Raw genomic sequence first — 20,975 nt, forward strand, 5'->3', positions numbered from 1 at the left:
AGGGATGAAAACTCTTTGTACAGATCGCCCGAGGACTGAGCAGCGCCGGTGCGTTCGGCACCATCGCAACTTGCTGGCACGGGACACAGGGAACGCTTCAGTCCACGGCCTGCGCAGGATGAGGGTTGGTGAAATGGGGAATCGCGGCCGATACCTGGGTGCTTACTGCGGACACCTTGGTGGCTTTTGGCCCCTGCCCACGGAGCAGCCCCACCAGCATGCCATACTGAGGAGGACAGAGCCAGAGCCATCCCAGCCCCTAAAACTCCTATTTCATCATTAAGGAGCCCTGGAAAATGCAGCCCGTGGCCAGAAGCGGCCAGGCTCCTGTCCCACGAGTCCCCCCACCAGCCCAGACCCAGCGGGTGCCCGAGCTGCCCCTGTCCCCCCAGCCCGGCCGCAGGGACAGGCAGTGTGGGTCTGACCTGGAGAGCTCCTCCAGCTTGGACTTGGCGTAATCCAGGCTGTTCCTCTCCACGTGCTCGTGCGGGGTGTGCGCCAGCAGCTCGTGCAGCGTCAGGATGTACCGGGGGATCTGCAGCGCAACAGATCTGGCAGGTTAAAAAAGCCTCAAAGCTCCTTGTGCTAAAAACCTAATGAGGAGGGGAACAGTGTGGGGTTTTGCCCAGGACCCGGCTCTGCCCCATCCATGTCTCGGCAGCACGGGGTGACCGCAAACCTGGCAGCTTCACCCAGAGCCCTCCCACAGCACCAACGACCCAGCAACGGCCTGAGCAGGTCCCAGGAGCAGCGTGGGACCCACGGGATTCAGCCCCAGCCCATCTGCACCCGGCTGTACCCCCCGCCCCCAATGCTGCTGCGGGGCTGCGGTTTGCACTGCTCAGCCCAACCCTCGCCGCCAGCACGGTGGTGACATCCCTGTGGCCGGTCCCAGCACCAGCGGTCACCTGGAACATGGGGTATGTCAGGAAGGTCTCCAGGGTCCTCTCCTCGCAGTCGGGCTTGGCCTCGTAGTGCTTGAGCAGCTTGTCGAAGTCGCGGTTCTGCTTGCAGTGCGCCAGGATCTGCAGGCTGTACTGGTGGTTCCGCACAAACTCCTGGTAGATGTTCAGCATGGGCAGCAGGATGTCGAAGAGGTCGGCTGCGGGCAGGGGGGTGGTGGGTGCGCTGGGCCAGCCCATGTCCTGGGGCCCCAGCACGGCCCCCTGCCTCAGGACCCTCCTCCTCCCTGGGTTCCACCCAGGCCACCCCCCCACGACCATGTCCTGTTTGTACAAGCCCCAGTCTGCCCCGTTTGGGTGCCACAGACACCCTTTGGAGCAGCTGAGGGTCCCATCGGACACAGCGATGCTCCTCAGCACCAGCTCTCCTGTGCGCGGTCCAGCCCTCCCCTCCCACCGCCCGGCAGAACCAGCAACACGAGATCTGGGTTTCTGGTTTTTTGCTCAGGTCCGCGGCCCTGTGGCCAGCACGCACAAGCGATGAGCTGTGCGATGCGTTCCACCGCTGCCGGCCGGCAAAGCGCCCGCGGAGCTGCTCCCGCAGCGAGCGGGAGGGACGGGCGGCGAGGAGGCGCCGTGCACTCACCCAGCACCAGCGTGGGCCAGCTGGAGATCCTCGCCTTCAGGCCTTGGTAAAAGATTTGGTGCAAAAACATGATGGTTTCACTGAAAGATAAACCAAGGGGTAAAAAGACAGATGAACAAATGGCAAATAAGGAGGGATTAGATGAAATCTCATCGCCTGCCTCCCTGCCCTGCCAAGGCCCTGGAGCATCATCCGCCCCCGCGGCACCTCCTTGTGCCACTGCCAAGCCCTCAGCCCCCGTGCAGGTGTCCACGGGGACAGTGGGTCTCCACCCATGGCTCTGGGGACCAGGCTGCCGGCTCCCAGCGACCCCAGCACCCACGCTCGCTCCCGGGGCGGGCAGCAGACACGCACACTGCCCGCGGGCTGCGGCCTGGCCGGGTGCACAGAGCGCCGCGGCCCAGACCGGCACTCGCCTGTTGAGGAAGATGCTGCTGACGTCGTCGTGCGTGATGGGCGGCTTCTTGGAGCTGGCCGCCATGCGCAGTGGCCGCAGGAAGTTGTTGACGAGGATGTGGAGCTGCTGGACGTACTCGGCCTCAGCCTCCAGCATGCTGAAAACAACCTGGTTCCTCTTGCGCATGCTGTCGGCGTGCGGGGACCGTATGTAGTCCTGGATGATGGTCTTCCACTTCCTCCGGCACAGCCAGCCCCGCAGGAAGCTCTGCACCTGCCGGGAGCCGCGGCAGCGTCAGGGACGGCTGTGGGGCCGGTGCCCACGCTCGGCACAGCGCCGGGTCGCGGCGCTGCCGGGGGTTCCCTCGCACCCCGCTGGGTGCGCGACGGTGCCCGATACTGGGGCTGCTCCGAACACCCCTGGCTGGGAACGAGCAATAACTCATGGAAATGCACCCGCTTGTTGCCGACAACGTCCTCTGTTCCCTTTTACAGGGATGCGTGGAGGACTCCTGTGAGGAGCAAGGACCCCGTGTTCGATCAGCCCTCCCGCGGCACAGCCACGACACCGGGCACTTCCCCGGCTCCGCCAGCCCTGCACTCAGCACGTCTCCCGCCAGTGCCGGCTCCGTGTCCCCATCGCCACCCACCTTCTTGATCTTCTTGATGTCGCTGTCGTCGTCGCTGGGCGCGCTGCTCTGCCCGGCCTGGATGCGCTCGTGGTCCTTGAGCAGGGAGGCGATCTGCGGGCACAGGGGGGTGAGCGGCCGCCCCGGCACAGCCCGGCAGCCCAGACCCTGCTGCCGGGGAATGGCACGTGCCACCAGCTTAACCACAGACACAGGGACGTGTTGTGCTGATTCTGTCTTAATGGGAGATCGGAAATAGAGCAGATACAAAAAGGCTGCAGAGCCGTTAGGGCTCCCCAGCATCCAAACACGAGACGGGGACCTGCGAATCCTGCCGGGTACCCAACTGCATTCCTGCTGCCCAAGGAAGCCTTCATGGGCGAGTCGTTAAAAAACGAGCTGGAGAGAAAATGGCAGAAAAATCTCAAGTCCTTTGCACCCTAAAACTTGCAGATGGGGACAAACTCTCAACCAGGCACAGCTTTCCAGCACAAATTTGATCAGACCTCGTTAGCTTCAGGCATTTGAATTTTTGCTGTTTCTCGCCTGTGCTTTTTCTCACTCCTCTGCTCGTTGCTGTGTCCCCCCCGCACTGCTGCAGCTGCGTACAGAGCTACAGAAAGGGCAGGAAAACAGCAAACGTACCATCCAGGAAGTGGAAATTGGGAAAAATGTGATTTGAGTTTTGATTTTAAAGAGTACTTTCCAAAAAGTTTTGGAGAGAAAGGAGCTGAGATCTTTTTCAGCTGCAGACTCGGCTTCCCCATGGCGCTGGGGACCGACGGCACCGGTAACTGCAGCACCCGCCCAGTGCGTGTTGGGTTTTTGTTACATGGGGTCAGATTTTAGAAGATATTGCGGAGATTTTTCCCTCTCTCTGTACCTTCCCATGGAGCTTCAAGTCACCAAACACCCCCTGCACCCCTCGGTTTTACACGTTTGCGAGCACCGAGGTCATTCTCCACGCCAGCTCTGGGTGCATCTTGGCTGGGACCCATGGAGCGGGTTTGCTGGTGCCATGGTTTTATTTTCGTTTGGTTGAGTAAAATTTGCACATTAAAGCAGGAGCTGATTATTTGATCTCTGCTTCAAAGCATGTGCAACAAAACAAAACAAAACCAACAACAAAACAAAAACCAACAAAACAATGCAAAGTAAAATCAAATGTACCGGGCACAGGGGAGGGGATGGGCTGCAGCTCTGCCCGGCATTTCGGATCCCAACCCCTCAGCTAATTGCAGGTTCACAACACGTCTCCCACCTCCCCTGGCCCACAGCTCATGGGGCTGCTCCTCGCCCCCGCTCGCCTCCCCTGTCCCCCGCACTCACCCCGAGCCGGGGGCTGCGCCGGAGCCGGGGGCTCCCGACCGGCACCCAACCAGGGTCCCAGGAGAACCCCCCACCAGGCGGGAGCCGGGGCTGCGGACGGTGAGGCTTTGGGGCCAATTCCATTCTCTTGGAGAGCACAAACACAGCGGTGCCGACACCGCTCCTGGGAAAGGCTTGGGGCTCCCCAGATCCCCAAGAGCAGTTTTCAGTGCCCCCCGACCCATGGTCAGGGGCTGCTACTGACCTGCACTTCTTCACTCAAAAATTCAAAATTGAAGGAAAAGACCACCATAAGGATGTGCCAACCCACTCCTGCCCTCGCTGCCTCCCCAGTTGCCGCCTTCACGGCAGTTTTGAGATTTTCACTGGCTCTGGGTTGACAACTCGGCCCAATGGGCAGCAGGACCCGTGAGAGGGTCCCCAGGGCGGGTGCAGCCCCACGCGGGGCGGCCGGGCAGCACGGGGAGCACCCAGCCCGGAGCCCCGGGGACACCCTCGGCACCGACTGCTGAGTGACTTTTCCATTTTGCTGCTGTCTGCAGTAACCTGCATCATGTCACCCTTCCTACAACCCAACGCCACAAACTGCTGCGAGAGCTTCTGGGACCAGCTGCGGGCACCAGGTTTCCTGGGCTGCGCTCCTCAAAGAGACGCTCCCGTCTCAGTGAAGGGTCTATTCTGTTCATAGCCCTGTGTGCATTAATTCCCCGATGTTCAGGGGCTGTCAGGACACTGCAGCTGACACCGGTCCCCTCCCAAGGCCACAGCCGGTCCCTGTGTCGGTCACTGCTCCAGCTCTGTGCTGCCCGGCACACGGCACCGCCAGCCACGCAGACGGGTCTAATCAAAGTATGCAAGGTGGAAATAAGGAGGTGAAATGATGAGACAGGGAGTCTCCAGCCGTCCCCCAGCACCTTCTCCTGAACACGAGGGACCGGCTCACCGCCCGTTCCCCAGCGCCAGAGTGATCCCTTCCCCATGGCAGCAGCATCCCGGGGGCCGGGGACCACCCCAAGCCCCGCGCACCCTGCATGGCTCCTGCAAGAAAACCTCCAACCGAGGCGATGCCCTCGCCCCTCTCTGCAAGACAACGGGCCAGCCCGATATCATTCAAACAAGCACAAACACGCCGCCTGCCATGTCCCCGGTCCTTGCCAGCGCGGCGACGACGCCTGCCCACTCACAGCCCACGGGCCACCCCGGGGAGCAGCATCGCATCCGCGGGGCGATGCCGGGCTCTTCACCTCGGCCTTCAGGCGCTCGATCTCGATCTCCCCGTCCTCGATCTGCTGGCGGAGTTGCTTGGCAACTGTCTTCTCCGTTTCCACGATCTGCAGGAGATGGAGGTACTTCTGCATCAGCGCCTCGTGCTCCGTCGCCAGGTTCCTGTAGCTGCAGGCAGACAGGGCGATGAGCACCCTCCTGCCCGGCCCTGCCACCCTGGGACGTGTGAGCAGAACGAGATGTCCGAGGGCTGTGGTTTGCTGGGGGTACCCCAGCTCGGGGTACCCACAGGGTGAACGGAGCGGCAGGCGGCTCCAGCAGGTTGGGATGCTGCTGCTCAGAACTGAGCAGTTTGGAAAGGACTCGGGTTCCCCGTGAGGGTGCAAACAGAAGAGACAATGCCAATTTTCAGGAAATGGTAGAAGACTTTAAAAAAATAAAACCCATGGCCAAAGCTCTCTCAACTACCACATCCCAAAAAGTTTAACGAGAAGGACACTTGTGGCACCAGCTCTCACGAACACCTGCTCTCCTTCAGATGCAGCAGCAGATGATATTTCTCTGATCTCCTGCACACAACACTCACCTGCCCCCTCCTCGCTGCCAGCCTGGCACGCTCCTCTGCCAGCCTGCTGGGGAGCCGCGCTGCGCGGGACGCGGACGGGCACGGGACGGGGAGGGTCTGAATGCAGCCGCCTGCTCTGCACGAGGGTCCCCGACATGGGGCTGGGACCACGGGTGCTCTGCTCCCCCTGCCAGCAGTGCCCCGGGCACAACTTCACCCCCGACACCCCTGTCTCCGGTCTGCGGCGGCGGAGGGCGATACCTGGCGTGAGCGATGGCCGCCACCCATTCGTCACAGTCCTTGGCATCCTCGGTCCTCAGCTCCAGCGTCTTCTGGTTCTCATGGTTGAAGTTAATGGTGAAGTAATGCTGGGGGAGAGAGGGGGAGGTTACTGCTCCCGCGCACAGGGCCATTGGAAAAGCACTTTATGGTCCACCACAGGTCACTTCATTTTAAAAAAACGTTTCGAAACACCAGGAGCACGACCGGGACCTGCTGCCCTCAGCGCTCGGGGCCAAGCTGCTCCTCGCCATGGAGGCTGTGCAGCCACACAGCAGGCGAGGACGGGGCTGAGAACCGCCCCGAGGGGAAACCCCGTGGGGAAAACACCAAGGTAAGCCCAAAACCATCGAGGTTCAGGAGGCTGCAGGCAGCCATGGCCCTGGGGACAACCCTCACCTGGGGACAGGGACAGATGAGCAAGGGCGTTCAGCCGGACCCGGCGGCAGGCTGCCTGCATCCCTGCCTGCGTGGGCAGCGAGCATCCTTGGCAGCCAAAGGAAGCCCCTGGCAGCCCCCGGCCCCACGTGCCCGCAGCACGAGGCGGCAGCTCTGCCGGGCGCGGGGTGCAGCACCGGGCGCTGGGCTATATTTAGCCTCCCTTGACATTTGCAGTATTTGTGCTAATTGTGCGGCGCAGCCCGCGCCGGCTGGCTCTGCGCTGCTCCTGCAGTCTCCTAGGAAACACAGACCACGCTGCAGCGCCGGGTACTGCCCGGAATAGTGGCGCTGGAGCCAAACCCACCAGAAAAAGCTCATCCTGACATTCTCTGCTCCTCTGTTGGGTTTAACAAGGGATCTGCACTAACAGGCATCTTGGAAAAAAAAAAACAAAAACCAAAAAAACAACAAAACAATAAACCCAACCTGCAGCAGCTGCTTGGTCCCCGCGTGCACCCCTGCTGCCCAGGACAGAGCCTGGCACACCATGAACAGGGGGCACCGCAGTGCAGGCAGGAGCGTGCGGGAGAACCTGCCCCGATGTGGGGCTGCAGGCAGGGACAGGCAGCAGGGGAACCTGCCCCGGTGTGGGGCTGCAGGCAGGGACAGGCAGCGGGGGAACCTGCCCCGGTGTGGGGCTGCAGGCAGGGACAGGCAGCGGGGGAACCTGCCCCGGTGTGGGGCTGCAGGCAGGGACAGGCAGCGGGAGAACCTGCCCCGGTGTGGGGCTGCAGGCAGGGACAGGCAGCAGGGGAACCTGCCCCGGTGTGGGGCTGCAGGCAGGGACAGGCAGCGGGGGAACCTGCCCCAATGTGGGGCTGCAGGCAGGGGGAAGAGTTTGTTTCTGTGACCCTGGGAAGGTGCATCTCCTTCTGTCCAGGAGCCTTTAAAGGAAATATCTGTTTATTGCTGACCCTGCAGACAAGTTTTCTCCTCAGGGAGCCTTCCCCGTGGTAAACCATGTCACCATCCATCTCCCCCTCAGCCCGTGCCGCTGCAGCCAGGCTGGCAAGAGCTCCAGGCAGCCGGGGAGCAGCCGGCCTGGCTGTGGGACACGTCTGGGGCTGCAGCAGCTCCACGGCCCTTCGCTTCTCACCCCCTTTGCTTCTCCCTCCCACCCCCAAAGGTTTTTATTGGCTATGAGACATCTCGGGTAGAAAATTCAGCAGGAATGTTTGGTCTCCGATACCGCGTTGCAGTTACACCACTCTGGTTTATGCCCATCTCTCCGACATCCCTTCCCTGGCAAACAGCATCCAAAAGAGCTTGTCGCATTGGCAAGCCTGGAAACCCTCCCGCTCACACACCGACTCAGGAATGTCACCAGCCGTGCCAGCGCATCGCCAAGCACTTGCTCCCCAGCCCGGGGTCCCAGACACAGGGACACCAGGGCTGGCAAAGTCCCTTCTCAGCCCCGGTGTCCCCACGAGCTCCTGGTGCCGCGGGGTCAAACCACCACGTGCCACAGCACGTGCATTCACCATGACGTGTTCCACCAATGCCAACAGCTGGTGCTTGGCCAGGTCCCCGCAGGACCAGGAGCACGGGGAGATGCCTCTGTGGCTCCCCCAAACCAACCCTGGCCGGCAGGAGGGGACGGCGAGCCCTGGGCCGCGCTTGCCAGACACTGCAGGTCCCTCAGGGGATGCAGGTGACAATGCAGCACCCGCCTGTGCTCCCATGGGTGATCAAACACGCCCAGAGCTCTGCGCCCATGGGCAGGACTCGCATCACACCTGGTCAGGGTGGGATCAACCCAGGGCCCTGCAGAAGCAGCAGCTCGCACAGCCCCAGGACCTGCCGGGTTTTAAACCAAGGGGTGACAGAGCCTGTGGCAGGGACTGGGACAGGGACCAGGGCTGGCACCGGGGCTGGGTCCCCGCTGCTTCACCCGCTGGGTCCATCGAGGCACCTCCCAACACACGGGCACCAAAAGCGTTTTGTCAGACAGCTCCTGGCTCATCTCATCTAAACCCAGAAACTCCTGCACGTTTTGCCAGCGGCAGTCCCAGCGCTGTGAGCAGCGATGCCGGGAGACGTGGGGCCGAAGCCGCGTCCCGCGGCGGGGGCAGCTCCACAGCTGCTGCGGGGCTGTGCGGGATGGGTCGGTCCCGACCGCGGCTCCAGCTGCAATTAAAGCCGGTTCCCGCGAGCACACGCGCACACTGTCTGTCACTCTGATGTATCCCCACACAATACCCAGGAAGTGCAGCACGCTTGAAAGGAGGAAGTTATTTTATATTTGAATAATAAAACTCCCACCACCTTTTATCTCCGCCTAAATTATGATCCCTCTCTGTTATCGCAGTGACACATCAGACCCGACAGCCCAGGAACGCTTCCAGCCGCGCTCACCGTGTCGGGGCCGACGCTCGGTGGCAGCACGGCCGGCTGGGCAGGGACAGACCCAGGACCCCCGCTCACTGGGACCCCCCGCTCACCAGCACCAGGCAGGGTGTGGGGAGCAGCAGGATCAGCCCCTGCCCCGGAGCAGCTTCCCCGGGGCAGCTGGAGCAGCTGGGCCAGCCCTGCCCGGTGCAGAGCATGAAGCATCCACAGCTTCAGTTTGCTGCTTCTCTGCCCATGCTCATTCGGAAAGCTCAGTGACACCCCCGGCTCACACCACCTCTCGCTCTGCTCCTGGCACACACAGCAGATGTGACTCCTGACATCCCTCGTTACGGTGCATTTTCCAGCCTCCCCCATTTCCCCAGTGCCACCTGAGCAGCCACTGTGGGACGCGCAGCCACCGGTGCTGCGGGATGCACAGACCCCCAGACCCCGGTGCTGCGAGGGGTTTGTTTCAGCAAACCTCAGGGGAACACAGCAGTTTCGCCTGAAAGAACAACACAGGAGCATCTCCGGTCCCAAAGGGAAAGGCTAAAACACCCACCCAGGGCCAGCCGCAGCCCCTTGACCACCACCCGGCTCTTCCCGGGCCAGCGCCCAGCGGCAGCTCCAGCCCATTCCAGCAGCTGTTCCCGGGGTGCCCCGGCCGGCACGTGTCCGGGGCTCTGCTCGGGGTGGCCCCCACCGCAGCCCTGGCCCCTGAGCCCGCTCCCCAAACTCCACTCACACTGTTGCTGCTTCTGCAAAAAATCCCCAGCACCAGCCTGGCTATATTGACTGAGAGTACCACAGCAAAACGCCGCTCAGGAGCTATTTCTGCTTCCAGAACCTCAAAAACCAGCTTTGAATTAACGAAGGAGACGACCCAAGTGATGAACGTGCAGGGACTGTCTCCCAGAAGCGTCCCCGCGGGTGTGACGCCCGGCGCAGCGCTGGCTCTGCCCTCCTGCCCTGCCCAGCGCCACGGAAGCAAAACCTCCTGCGTGGGCACCCCGGCCGAGGGTCCCTGCGCCCTGGGACACGGGTCCCTGTGCACCCCAAGATGCGCTTCACCCGCTCCCATGTCCATCTGATGCCCTGTGCTGCTCTTGAAGGGTTTTGCTTCTTGCCTTCTGTTAAGTAAACAATAAATACATTCCAATAAGCTTTAAAATGATGCATTATTTCCAAAACAGAAAAATCAACCTATTCCAGAATTCTTTGAAATCTGGAGCAGGGTGTTGTTCAGCCTGAACACCACGCCAGACCACTCTGGATGCTGGGACTGAGGCGGCCGGTGACAGACGGTGCCCAGTGAGAGCGGGGGGACTGAGGCAGAGACGTCCCCAGCAACGCTGCCCACGCAGGAGCGGTGACCGTCACCCTTTCCCACACAAAGCCGCCCTGTTGTGCCGTCACAGGGGCCTCTCTGCCCCGCGGCAGATGTCCCCGCCGTCCCCCTGCAACGGGGACGCTCCCCACCGCGCCGGGGATGCGCGTCCCCTCCCTCTGCCCGTGGCAGATAGGTACACGGCCGCCTGCTCACGAAGCTGATGGTTATTGCAGCTGACAGAAAGGGCAAGAGAGGAGAATTTTCCTCCTCTGGATGGATGAGCTGAAAAATCCACAGCCAGCACCGGCAGCTTTTAACTTCCCTGACCTACATAGCGTGTGCGCTGGGAAGACAGACCTGGGACTGGGACGGAGGAGATGGGTGGCCGGGCAGCTCTTGTGCTTCCTGCAACAAGAAAAAAAGTCCCAGAAGCAGAAATCTGTGTCCTCTGCTTCAGGATGGACCATAACGATGCTCATGCATGGGCACTAGAGCCGAGCACCAGCTGAGCTGGGGACTCGCTGCAGCGAGATGCTGCACCCCATGAGAATCCCACCACAAGTCTTGGGCAGAAATATTTGTAAAAAATTTTTAAAATCAATTTTTCCCCTCTCTGGCACATTATCCAGTGATGCTGGCAGACAGGCACGCAAGCATCGCTGGTACCACGCAGGCATCGCCTGTACCACGCAGGCTCCATGGTATATACACCACGAACAGCTCCCCCTGCTAGGAAATACAGCCTTGGCATCGCTCTGTGCAATAACTAATGAAGAAAACAGCATTATCCTAACCCTGGGTATACTGGACATTCATACCTCAGCCAGATTTTACACATTAATATCACCGTGATGACTCTGCACCTTCGTATTTGCAAGAAATCTTGCAAAATTGTATATGCGCAGCTGAGCAAATGTACCTGAGGCTGCCAGGGGAAGGTTTTTGTCCTGTCTCCTATTGCTTCTTTAACAGGTTTCATTGACGAGAATGTGTGAATAAAGGGGATGGACTGGCATCACATTTAAAACGCAAAAAACCCCAGCAGGATAATCTCCAAATTTATGAGTAGTTCAGGTTGAGGTTCACAAATGGTGATTTATGTTTAAAAAATCAGATTGCGTGTAAATACATGTAGGTTTCTGTGCTGCTGGCATGAGTTACTGCTGCGTTCAGTCCAGTGCAGAAAGCCTGGCTAAAAGTACCTGGGTTTAGGAAAAAAGTTTCCATTTCAAGTTTATAAAAATCCAACAGGACAACAGGCCAGCTGTCATGGCAAAGACACACATGAGCAAATCAAGGCGAATTAAGCTGATGGGAAGAGTCAAACAGCTTAAGCCAAGAGTTCTCTTAATCAGAACTGGTCCCTACATTAAAAAAAAAAAAAATCATTGAAAAATGTCTTTTTAAACTTTTTAATACTATTTTATTTTTCAGATTTTTTGTCTTACAGGTGAAAACGCTCTTGGCCCTTTTGCTTCATCAGAAACCAGCCTCTGGTGATGCCTGCCCTTCGGCAACCAAAATATTCCTATAACTATTTTACTATTCCACCTCAGAGTTTAGATGCACAAACCCACTTTTCTCAACCATCCAACACCCGACAGCTTGTCTGGCAGAATTCCCGCTGCCCAGAGGGAGCTGCTGCTGGGGAACAATTCCTGCTGCGACTTCAGCTCCTGCGTCCACAGAACATCAGTAACAAGGCCATGTTGTCCCCAAATTGCCTTATTTGGATTTATATGCCAAACGCAGGGAATAGTGACAAAGGCAGTTCCCGCAGAGGCACGGTGTCCTGCGCCCAGCGGAACCGCTCCATCGCCATCACTCACACATCGCACCGCATTATCCTGCCCTTTCAATGAGCATCCCGTGAATAATCAGGGATGGCAATCAGGCAGCAGCACGCTCAGGCTGACACCCTGAAGAATAAACAGACTTTTCTAGAAAACAAGAGGCGCGTTACCCTCCTGTGCAAAGCAAGTTTGGCACAGACCCGGCTGGGTGCACAGCTAACGCGGGATGGCCCTGGGCACGGGGCTGCTCCAGGCAGCCCAGTCAGACCAACCGGGACCTGCTGGTTTGTGTCCCTGCCCCGGTGCTGGGCTCTGGCAGGCGGCAGCTGCCCCACACCCTGCACAGCAGCATCCGCACCCCCTGCCCCACACCCTGCACAGCAGCATCCGCACCCCCTGCCCCACACCCTGCACACGAGCATCCGCACCCCCTGCCCCACGCCCTGCACAGCAGCATCCGCACCCCCTGCCCCACACCCTGCACAGCAGCATCCGCACCCCCTGCCCCACACCCTGCACACGAGCATCCGCACCCCCTGCCCCACGCCCTGCACAGCAGCATCCGCACCCCCTGCCCCATGCCCTGCACAGCAGCATCCGCACCCCCTGCCCCATGCCCTGCACAGCAGCATCCGCACCCCCTGCCCCACGCCCTGCACAGCAGCATCCGCACCCCCTGCCCCACACCCTGCACAGCAGCATCCGCACCCCCTGCCCCACACCCTGCACAGCAGCATCCGCACCCCCTGCCCCACGCCCTGCACAGCAGCATCCGCACCCCCTGCCCCACACCCTGCACAGCAGCATCCGCACCCCCTGCCCCACACCCTGCACAGCAGCATCCGCACCCCCTGCCCCACACCCTGCACAGCAGCATCCGCACCCCCTGCCCCACGCCCCTGGAGCGGAGGTGGGCTGGCTGGGGCTGCTGCAGACACCCAGCGCCCTGCGAGGACAGGTGTCCCTGAGGGACCCAAGCACAGAATCACGGAATCATTTTAGTTGGAAAAGCCCCTCAAGATCATCAAGTCCAACCATAACCCATCCCTGGCACTGCCCCATGTCCTGAGAACCTCATGTCCGTCTGTCCAACCCCTCCAGGGATGGTGACTCCAGCACTGCCCTGGGCAGCCTGTTCCAGTGCCCCACAGCCCTTGGGGGAAGAAATTGTTCCAAGATCCAACCTCAGCCTCCCCTGGCGCAACTCGAGGCCGTTTCCTCTGGTCCTGGCGCTTGTTCCTGGGGAGCAGAGCCCGACCCCCCTGGCTCCAAGCTCCTTTCAGGCAGGTCAGAGATCAGAAGGTCTCCCCTCAGCTCCTGTTCTCCAGCTGAACCCCCAGCTCCCTCAGCCGCTCCCATCACCCTTGTGCTCCAGCCCCTCACCAGCTCCGTTCCCTCCAGCTCTCCCAGTGCCTCAGGGACTGGTGTCACTGGACAGGGTGCCCTCGGTGACCACGCTCTGTCTCTGCTCAGCACTCACTTCTCTTTGTGCTGCTGGTGCTGAGAAGGGCCGTGGTTCCCTCATTCCCTCCCCAGCTGTGCGGGGCAACACGTGGGACCGGGGCTGGACACACTCCAGACAAACTCCTTCCCCAGCATGATGGTGGGAACCGTTTCCACAAACCTTCTCCCATCCCACGGGGAGACCACGGCCACGCACGCCCGCCCCCTGACCGCTCGCCCTCAGCTTTGCAGCACGGTACAAAATGTTTCAGTGCCCCCCAACAGCACCACAGATGATAAATTTTACACCCACCCCTGGCAAACGCTTCAGAGATGGGGAAGAAAGTCTCCTGCCACAGGCTGCGTGTTCACAAGAGCAGCCCAGGCTTCGTGGGGAAAACCGACTCGGAGCTTCAGAAGCTGCTGAGTCTCACGTCAAGGGTTTTGCACGGTGCTACCACTTGACTGAGCATCACGTTGGCTCTTGTGTGAGGCACGGAGGGCGGCTGGGTGAGAATAACTCACGGCACCGGGGTACAGGTGCGCAAATCCGACTGAAGGCTGGATCCATGGAGCAAACCCAGCTGGGATTCCTGCTGCCTGGCTCCCGTGCCATGCAGAGCCCTCGCTCCGCACGCCACGCGGAGCCCTCGCGCTACAGAGCACGCGGACACATCAGCCCGCACCCCCGCGCCTGCTCGGCTCCTCCGCCGGGGCCCCCCTTTGGCTGCGCCCTCCGTGCAGCCCCAGCCGAACCCCCGCGTTCCCCCACCCAGAGGCAGGAGATGTCTGACAGCGCCTCCCAGCACCTTCACCCCCGGGGGCTGGGGGCAGCACAGCACCGCAGCCAAGGCAGAACCAAAGCGGGGTTCACCGCCGCCCCAGCGGCACTGCCGCGCCGAGCAGCCAAACCCCAACCTCCCACCCGAGCTGGGCAGCACAGGGGACCCCGCAGCCCCTTCCCCCGGGCCACGGCCTGAAGCCCACCTAACAATCGAATATCTTCCAAATCAAGCTAGTTTGAAGAAAAATTCATTTGCAGAAAACTTAACAAAAACAGAAGTTTCTGGAGGTGTCCAAATCCCCTCTCGGGTGTTTCGGTTTTTCCAAAAACCTTGCTGCTTTATTCTCACATGTGCTGTATGCTAAAAATACACTGCGTTCCTAGCAAAAAAAAAAAAAAAAGCCCCGTGAAATATGCGAACTTTTAAAAAAAAGGGGCTTTAAAAGACCCACCTTTTAAAATTTCTCCTTTGTGGAGAATTTGAAACCTCTCAGGCTTTACTCCAGTGAAGAGGGAATCTAAACCCGAAACTCCCCTGCTGCAGGGAACACTGTACTCCAGTTCCAGTGGTGACCACCCGGGGACACAAATACCCCCAAAAAACAATTAATGGTGATCACAGGCAATGCTAGAAATTTCCTCGGCACCCTCCTTCCAAAGACGGTCTGGTGATACTGAACACAGCTCAGTACGGGGTGAGCTGAAGAAAAGCTGTGCCTGGTTTGCAGAACCTGACACCTTCCTCGCAGGGACCCGCCGGCTTTGCTGCCGTTCGGCATCTCGCACAGACCACGCTGCAGGTCTGCACCATCGATATTCTGCTGCTCATCTCATCTGGCGTGCCGTTAATCAGTTTGCAAAGCAGTGGGCATTCAAGCACTTGAGCGCTTTCATTTAAATTTGTCCTAGTGAATTATACAAAATTATGAGCCAGACACTAAACCTTGGTAAGTCGGCGCAGATCATCGGCCTGGTAAATATTTAGTGTGGCAGGATCTCACTGCGACATGACAGCAGTCCCTCTTTTACAGAGGGTAAATCTTCCAGGTGCATTTGGAAAAGGAAAGGGGCTGTGACATCCTCCCCTTAATGTTTATCTGCTGAAAAATCCCTCCTGCACAAACATGAGAAGTCAGAACCTGGCGAGCAAGCTTGAGGTAAGCCTGGCTAGCAAGCCTGCTTTAAGATGAACAAGGAACGAGCAACAATATTTATCAGGCTGCTACCCAAAGGGCCACAGCTGACAAAACAGGACAGCAGCGTGTCCCCCTCGCAGACACAGCCCCCTCCTTGCTGCCACCGCCAACCCTGCCACACACAGGGGGCTGCTGCAGTGCCAGAGCCAGGGCTGCGAGGAGCCACAGCTGTTGCAAAAAAATGGTATTTTGATCCAAACAGAGAAATATTCCCATGATCCCTGCCAGGAGCAAGGAGATGTGCCACAGAGCAGGGGTGCTGCGCTGCCTGGCTCTTGTGGCAGGGCTTTTTGGGGTGCTGAGCGTGCCAGGACGAGCCAGAGGCAATGAAAGGGCTCACTGCCCTCCCCCTGCCCCGTGCCCCCGCGGGTCCCGTCCCGCAGTGTGCGGGCACTGCTCGCCACCACCCCCCCAGAGCCTGCTCAGCCTGAAATTATGCAAGACCTGCAGAGCTGGACCCAAAATGAAGAGTGGCTCCCGCGAGCACCAGCCAGGGCCTCCTGCGCCGGACAAACCGCCCCCGCTCCCGCCTGCCAGGGGCTTCCTGGTGCCCTCTGCGGCGCGGGCACCCCACGAGTGCGTGGCTGTGCCCCACGCGCAGCCGTCGAGGGGTGAATACAGCCACAATGGGCTGCCCTCCCCATTTGTGAGACTGGAGGTGATTTTGGAAACTACGGCAGCAACGGATGGGGATTTGCGCCCCCAGTCCTTCCTTCCTCCCTACCGGGCACCCCAAGCTCCAGCCAAACAAGCCAGAGGTTGCCAGCATTGCACATCGTGCTGCTCGGTGCCATCCTGCCCACTGGGGCAAGGTGCAGCCAGGGAGAGAAACCCTCCCCAGGTACTCCGGGGGCTGCCGTCCCTGCGGCCGGGTTCCCGGCGCTGTTCTCCCAGGGCCTCGTGAGGGCTTTTCTGTTCCAGCGCCGTTTCACCCACAGACATTAGCATCTGGCGAGGAGCGCTGCAGACACGTCCCAGCCCTGCGTGTGCCGTGGGGGGCCCCGGCTCCTCTTCTCCCCCACCCGGGGAGGGCTGCGCAGCGTTCCCAGCCAAGGCTGAGACAGGAGCACAAACCACACGTGCAGGGAGAGGGAACGGGGTGAAACCTGTGTGAAAACAAGGCCCTGTGCCTCCCCGCGCTGGGCACCGTGCACACATCACCCGCGCTGGCCGGGTTTGCCCCCCAGCGCCCTGGCGAACCCCGGGGGTGCGCACGGGGGCTGCGTGGAGCTGGGAAATACCAGAGGCGAACGGCCGAGCGGCAGCGCACATGGAGCAGCCCACGGGAGCCCCGCTTCCCCCACGCCCCCCCGGGGCCACAGCCCCACACCCTCGCCGGGGGGCCGAGGACGGGCCGGCGGGGCCGCGCCGCGGACACGCGTGGGGCGCGGGGCCCCGCTGCGCAAAGCGCGGCCCGCGGCCGCCGGGGGGCGCCCCGCAGCCCCACCGTCAATTACCGCCGGCTAATTAGCCGCGATGGGGGGGGGGCTCCCCGCAGAGCCTGACACCCCCATAATGAACTCACCCGCTGCCCCGGGGTGCGCTGGCAGCGCGGCCGAGGCACCGGCACTGCAGCCCCGGAGAGCACCCCCTCCGCCAGCACAGGCCGCCTCATCCCGCGCCCCGGTCACGCGTGGGGCAGGTCCCGGGCGCGGGGCAGGTCCGCTCCGCGGCGGGAGCCCCGGGGGACGGGGCTGCGTGCGGCGACCGGACCGGGGCTGGGACCCCCGCGGGGACAGGGGCGGCCCCGGGGCATCATCCCCCGCCGACAGCGGCCGGTGAAGGGGGCGCCGGCCCCGGGCCCCCGTCGCACCCACCTGCTTCTCCAGGGAGTCCTTGGCCGAGAGGGAGGGCTTGGGGGAGGGCGCCCGGTCGCAGACGCAGCCCTCGAGCAGGTAGAGCCCCGAGGGCCGGGAGCTGGAGTCGGTCTCGAAGTAGAAGAGCATGTTCTGCAGCAGCGCGAACCACTTGGTGTGCCATTTTGTGTTGTCGGAGCTCCGCTTGCTCAGGTAGCCCTTCCTGGCGCCGTCCTTCTTCGCCAGCAGCCCCAGGTAGGTGACGTGCCCGTCATTGAGCCGCATCCCCTTCTGCATCTTGGTGGGCACCGCCAGCTCCTCACATGGTCCCCGCCGGGCGGCCGGCGGGCGGGTCCCTGGCGAGCAGCCGCAGCCCCCGCGCCCGCATCAGCGGCGCCCGCTGCCCCCGGAGAGCCGGCGGCCGCCGCGGCGGCTCATGGCGCGGCCGAGCCCCGCCGCCCTGCCCGCGCAGCGCTCGCCTCCCGCGGCGGCGGCGGCTCTGCCGGGGGAGCGCCGCGTCCCGGAGCCGCGTCTCCCGCGGACGGGCGAGTCATGTGATGCCGGAGCCGGCGGCGGCACCGGGAGCCCGTCAGCCCCGAGCCGCGCCGAGCCGCGCCGAGCCGCGCGGGGCTGGCCCTGCCCCGCCGCCGGCTGCGGGGGCGGCCGCGCCGCGCTGCGCTCCCCGGGGCCGCCCCCCGGGCCGCGGGCCGCCGGTGCCCCCGCCCCCCTGCCGCCAGCGCGGCCGCTGCCCCCCGGGCACCGGGACCCCCGGGCACCGGCACCCCCGGGCACCCCCGGGCACCCCCGGGCACCCCCGGGCCGGCGCGGACCCCTGCACACAGCACCAGGCACATGGGACCTGTGGCCACAGCTGGAGCCCCAGACTGAGAGAGACCCCCAAACCAGATGGGAGCCCGGTGTGAAATGAGGCCCACAGGCCAAAAGGGACCCTCAGGCCAGGAAGAACCTTGGGACAAATAAGATCCCCAGGCAGAGAAGGACCCTGTGCAGACAGGGACCCCTGGGTGAGGGAGGACCCGCCAGGCCAAGTGGGGATCCCCAGTCTGAGATCAGCCCTGGTCTGGCACGAGCCCTGGCTTGCCATGAGCCCCAGACTGAGCAGGACCCCCAACCTACACTAGCTCAGTGTGGGGGCGTCCTCAGCTGAGCACCCACCCCGGGCACTCCAGCCTCGGGTACCAGCTCCCCCACCATACCGGGGGAGCACCCCCTGCGCATGTTGCTGACCATGGAGTGTCCCCACTTGTGGCCTTCCCCGTGGCAGGTCCCACGCACAGCCTGCACCTCCCAACCGAGCCACGCGGAGCTGATCCCGTCCCTACAATCCCTCCTGCCGCAGCCCCTCGGGCTGGGTGGCTCCTATGTGTGCAGCAGCATCGGGACCCCTGACACCAGCCTCTCCCTTCCCACCCCCCACCTCTCATTAGGGCACCCTGGGAACCGCAGCTGCTCCCAGATATCCCCGGTGGGAGAGAAGAGGACCCAGCCAGGAGCGCCGGCTCAGTCAAACACCACGGGGATGGGCACACATGAGAGCTGGGGTGGCTGCGAGGTGGCACTTGAACCCCGCTGCCCATGGGCAGCTGCCGTCCCGCGGTGCCACGGGACCCAGCCCCAGGCGTGAGCAAGGCCCTGCAGACAGGGAGGGCATCAGGAAAACCGTGTTAATTACCTTTGTTTCCGCTGAAAATGCTGGCAGCTCTCCAAGGAATTCAGTGAGGTCACAGGTTACCATGGCAACAGGAGGGAACAGGCTGGAATTGGGAAGGGTGCTGGCATTGCCAGGGTGGAGCCTCTTGCCGGGATGTGCACCCAAGGGACGCGGCCTGAGCACCTGCCGGGCGCTGAATCGGGGACAGAGCCGCCCCGGCTGGGAGTGGGAAACGGGGCCACACGCTGCCCCCGGCACCCCCCGCTGCCCCCAGCACCCCCCGCTGCCCCCGGCACCCCCCGCTGCCCCCAGCACCCCCCGCTGCCCCCAGCACCCCCTGCTGCCCCTGGCACCCCGTGCCCGCCTGTCCCTCCCGCTGGCGGACACGCCGCTGCCCTCCCGGCCGAACACGCCGCTGCCGCCCTGATTGCGAGCAGGCCTGTGGCTCCAGGACTCTCCCCAGCGGCACGGCTCCTGCTCCTCCTCAGGGGGGCTCCCCCTCTTCTGTTTCCAGCCTGACCAGTCACATCCCACACGCCGTTTCACAACCACAGCCTCTGCTTGGGCTGAAAGATTGGTTAAAGCAAAAGGTGCTCCCCATGACCAGCCCATCGTGCCATCCTGATCCAGAATAACCCCTGGAAAAGAAGCCGAGACGCTCTCTGTTCCCTCCGTGTCTCTGCAGATGAGCCGGAGCCAGGCGGGCAGCACTGGGCAGCAATGGCCGTGGCCACGGGCTGAGCCTTTGGCAGCTCCTTGTGGGGCAACGCTGCCGGCTCGAGGGCAGGGACAGGCAGGACCTGCTGCACGTGAGACGGTGCAAAGAGACATCCATCCAGGAAGCCTGCAACATCCTGGATCAAATCCTAACTTGGAAGCCAGCACTGCAAATAATTCCCATACTGGGCAAAAGTGGAAAGGCCGTTTCACGCCCTGGGAGTTGCTGAGCCACCAGGTCAGCCGTGGGGCCGTGCCTGGGGACACGGGGTGCTCAGGGATGTGGTGTCCCCGCTGCCCCCCCGGCACAAGCAGGCTGCCATGGGGACAGCAGCACTTGGCACCAAGGACGAGTGGCATTTGGCTGAGCTGGAGTCGCTTCTAGATGAGGCAGCTGGACTCTTGTCCCCAGGTAAGTGTTGGTTTAGCTCGGACTCCCCTTAGATGATATGGAGGGTAATGGAAAAAATAGCTAACAACTTGCAAGGCTCGAGCAAATAGGGAAACTTTGATTTCTAAAGCAAAGGGAGGTTTATTTTTTTACATGTAATATTTGCTTCACTCGATTCCAAGGCATTTGCAGCATGACCCTTCTGCTCAGGGAAAGCAGAGGCGAAGCCCGTCCCCCTGTCCTGCCGCTGGCACTGGGCAGTTCTGAAGCCGGTTGCCATGCACTGACTCCCTGTGAAACGCATGCTGCGATTTCCAGGCTAAAATAATCAGCTGTGGCGAGCACAGCCCTTGCTGCGCTCAGCCCGTGCTTCAGCCTCTTGCGTGAGCTGGGCGCGTGTTGACTCAGCCGGCGACAGGCTCTGTTATACGCCAGCAGCCTCCTCCTCTTTCAGGCTGGGATGGAAGGAGCCGTTTGCCACTCGCACAGCAGCTCCGGCAGGGCACAGCCTGCTGCCTGGTGGCTCATCCTGCCCCAGCGCGGACATTCCCCATCCCCGGGCGCAAACGCTCCCCGCAGGGCCGGCTTAGCACCCGCAGGGGTGACATCCCTTGGGAGGAGACAAACTCTTTTCCTTCACTTGGAATGGGGACTAAACCAGGCATTTTTATCCGGTCAGGCTCAGAGGCATCAACACAGGGCCGAGCCATCACCAGGGCAGGTGCTGACATTTGTGTCGTTAAAAGGTATTTTCCCAGGACACAGCGTCATTCCAGGCTGCTGACAGCCGGGCACACGCTCACAGTCAGTACTGAGCACAGATACTCATTTCCTGCCCCCGAGAGCTCCTCTTCTCCGTGTAGTACGTATTCAGTGTGCTTCCCGCTGCTGGGAGGGACGCAAAGTGTCTTGGGCTCTGCCCAAACTGGGCTCTCCAAAAGGAATTGGCACAAGCTGTACTCAAAGTCAAGTCCATGGGCTCCAGCTCCTAAATCACAGCAGCAAGCTTGAAAATCCCATCCTTGGCTGAGCAGGTTAAATCTGTGCTTACGACCCCGCTGCAGCAGGTGGTCGCTGTCATGGATCCTGGGGGGTTTGGCTCCTCCCGGGC

The 20,975-nt window shown here is 61.7% G+C and overlaps 2 protein-coding genes across 2 annotated transcripts in view; one reads left to right on the forward strand and one right to left on the reverse strand.

Annotated features, from left to right (window-relative positions):
• The window catches only part of RASGRF1 (Ras protein specific guanine nucleotide releasing factor 1), a 33,778-nt gene extending 16,272 nt beyond the window's left edge, over window positions 1-17,506 (reverse strand). Inside the window, exons 1-8 of the mRNA XM_065642049.1 lie at window positions 17,106-17,506; window positions 5,953-6,059; window positions 5,147-5,294; window positions 2,595-2,687; window positions 1,965-2,218; window positions 1,549-1,628; window positions 909-1,102; window positions 426-535 (exon numbers count right to left, since the gene is read on the reverse strand). Of these exons, the coding sequence (XP_065498121.1) occupies window positions 426-535; window positions 909-1,102; window positions 1,549-1,628; window positions 1,965-2,218; window positions 2,595-2,687; window positions 5,147-5,294; window positions 5,953-6,059; window positions 17,106-17,381 (1,262 nt within the window). The 5' untranslated portion in view covers window positions 17,382-17,506. The remainder of the gene's footprint in view (window positions 1-425; window positions 536-908; window positions 1,103-1,548; window positions 1,629-1,964; window positions 2,219-2,594; window positions 2,688-5,146; window positions 5,295-5,952; window positions 6,060-17,105) is intronic.
• LOC135992293 (transcription initiation factor TFIID subunit 4-like) lies at window positions 17,408-18,007 on the forward strand. The gene has a single exon (XM_065641342.1). It carries the CDS (start codon window positions 17,408-17,410, stop codon window positions 18,005-18,007), a length of 600 nt encoding a protein of 199 aa, XP_065497414.1.
• The last annotated feature ends 2,968 nt before the right edge of the window (window positions 18,008-20,975 follow it).

This window comes from Caloenas nicobarica, chromosome 10, assembly GCF_036013445.1.
Source record: "Caloenas nicobarica isolate bCalNic1 chromosome 10, bCalNic1.hap1, whole genome shotgun sequence".
Lineage (NCBI taxonomy): Eukaryota > Metazoa > Chordata > Aves > Columbiformes > Columbidae > Caloenas > Caloenas nicobarica.

What these genes read in the sequence shown, in the direction of transcription:
- LOC135992293 (XM_065641342.1), top strand. Translation starts at nt 17,408, where the DNA reads ATGGTCCCCGCCGGGCGGCCGGCGGGCGGGTCCCTGGCGAGCAGCCGC.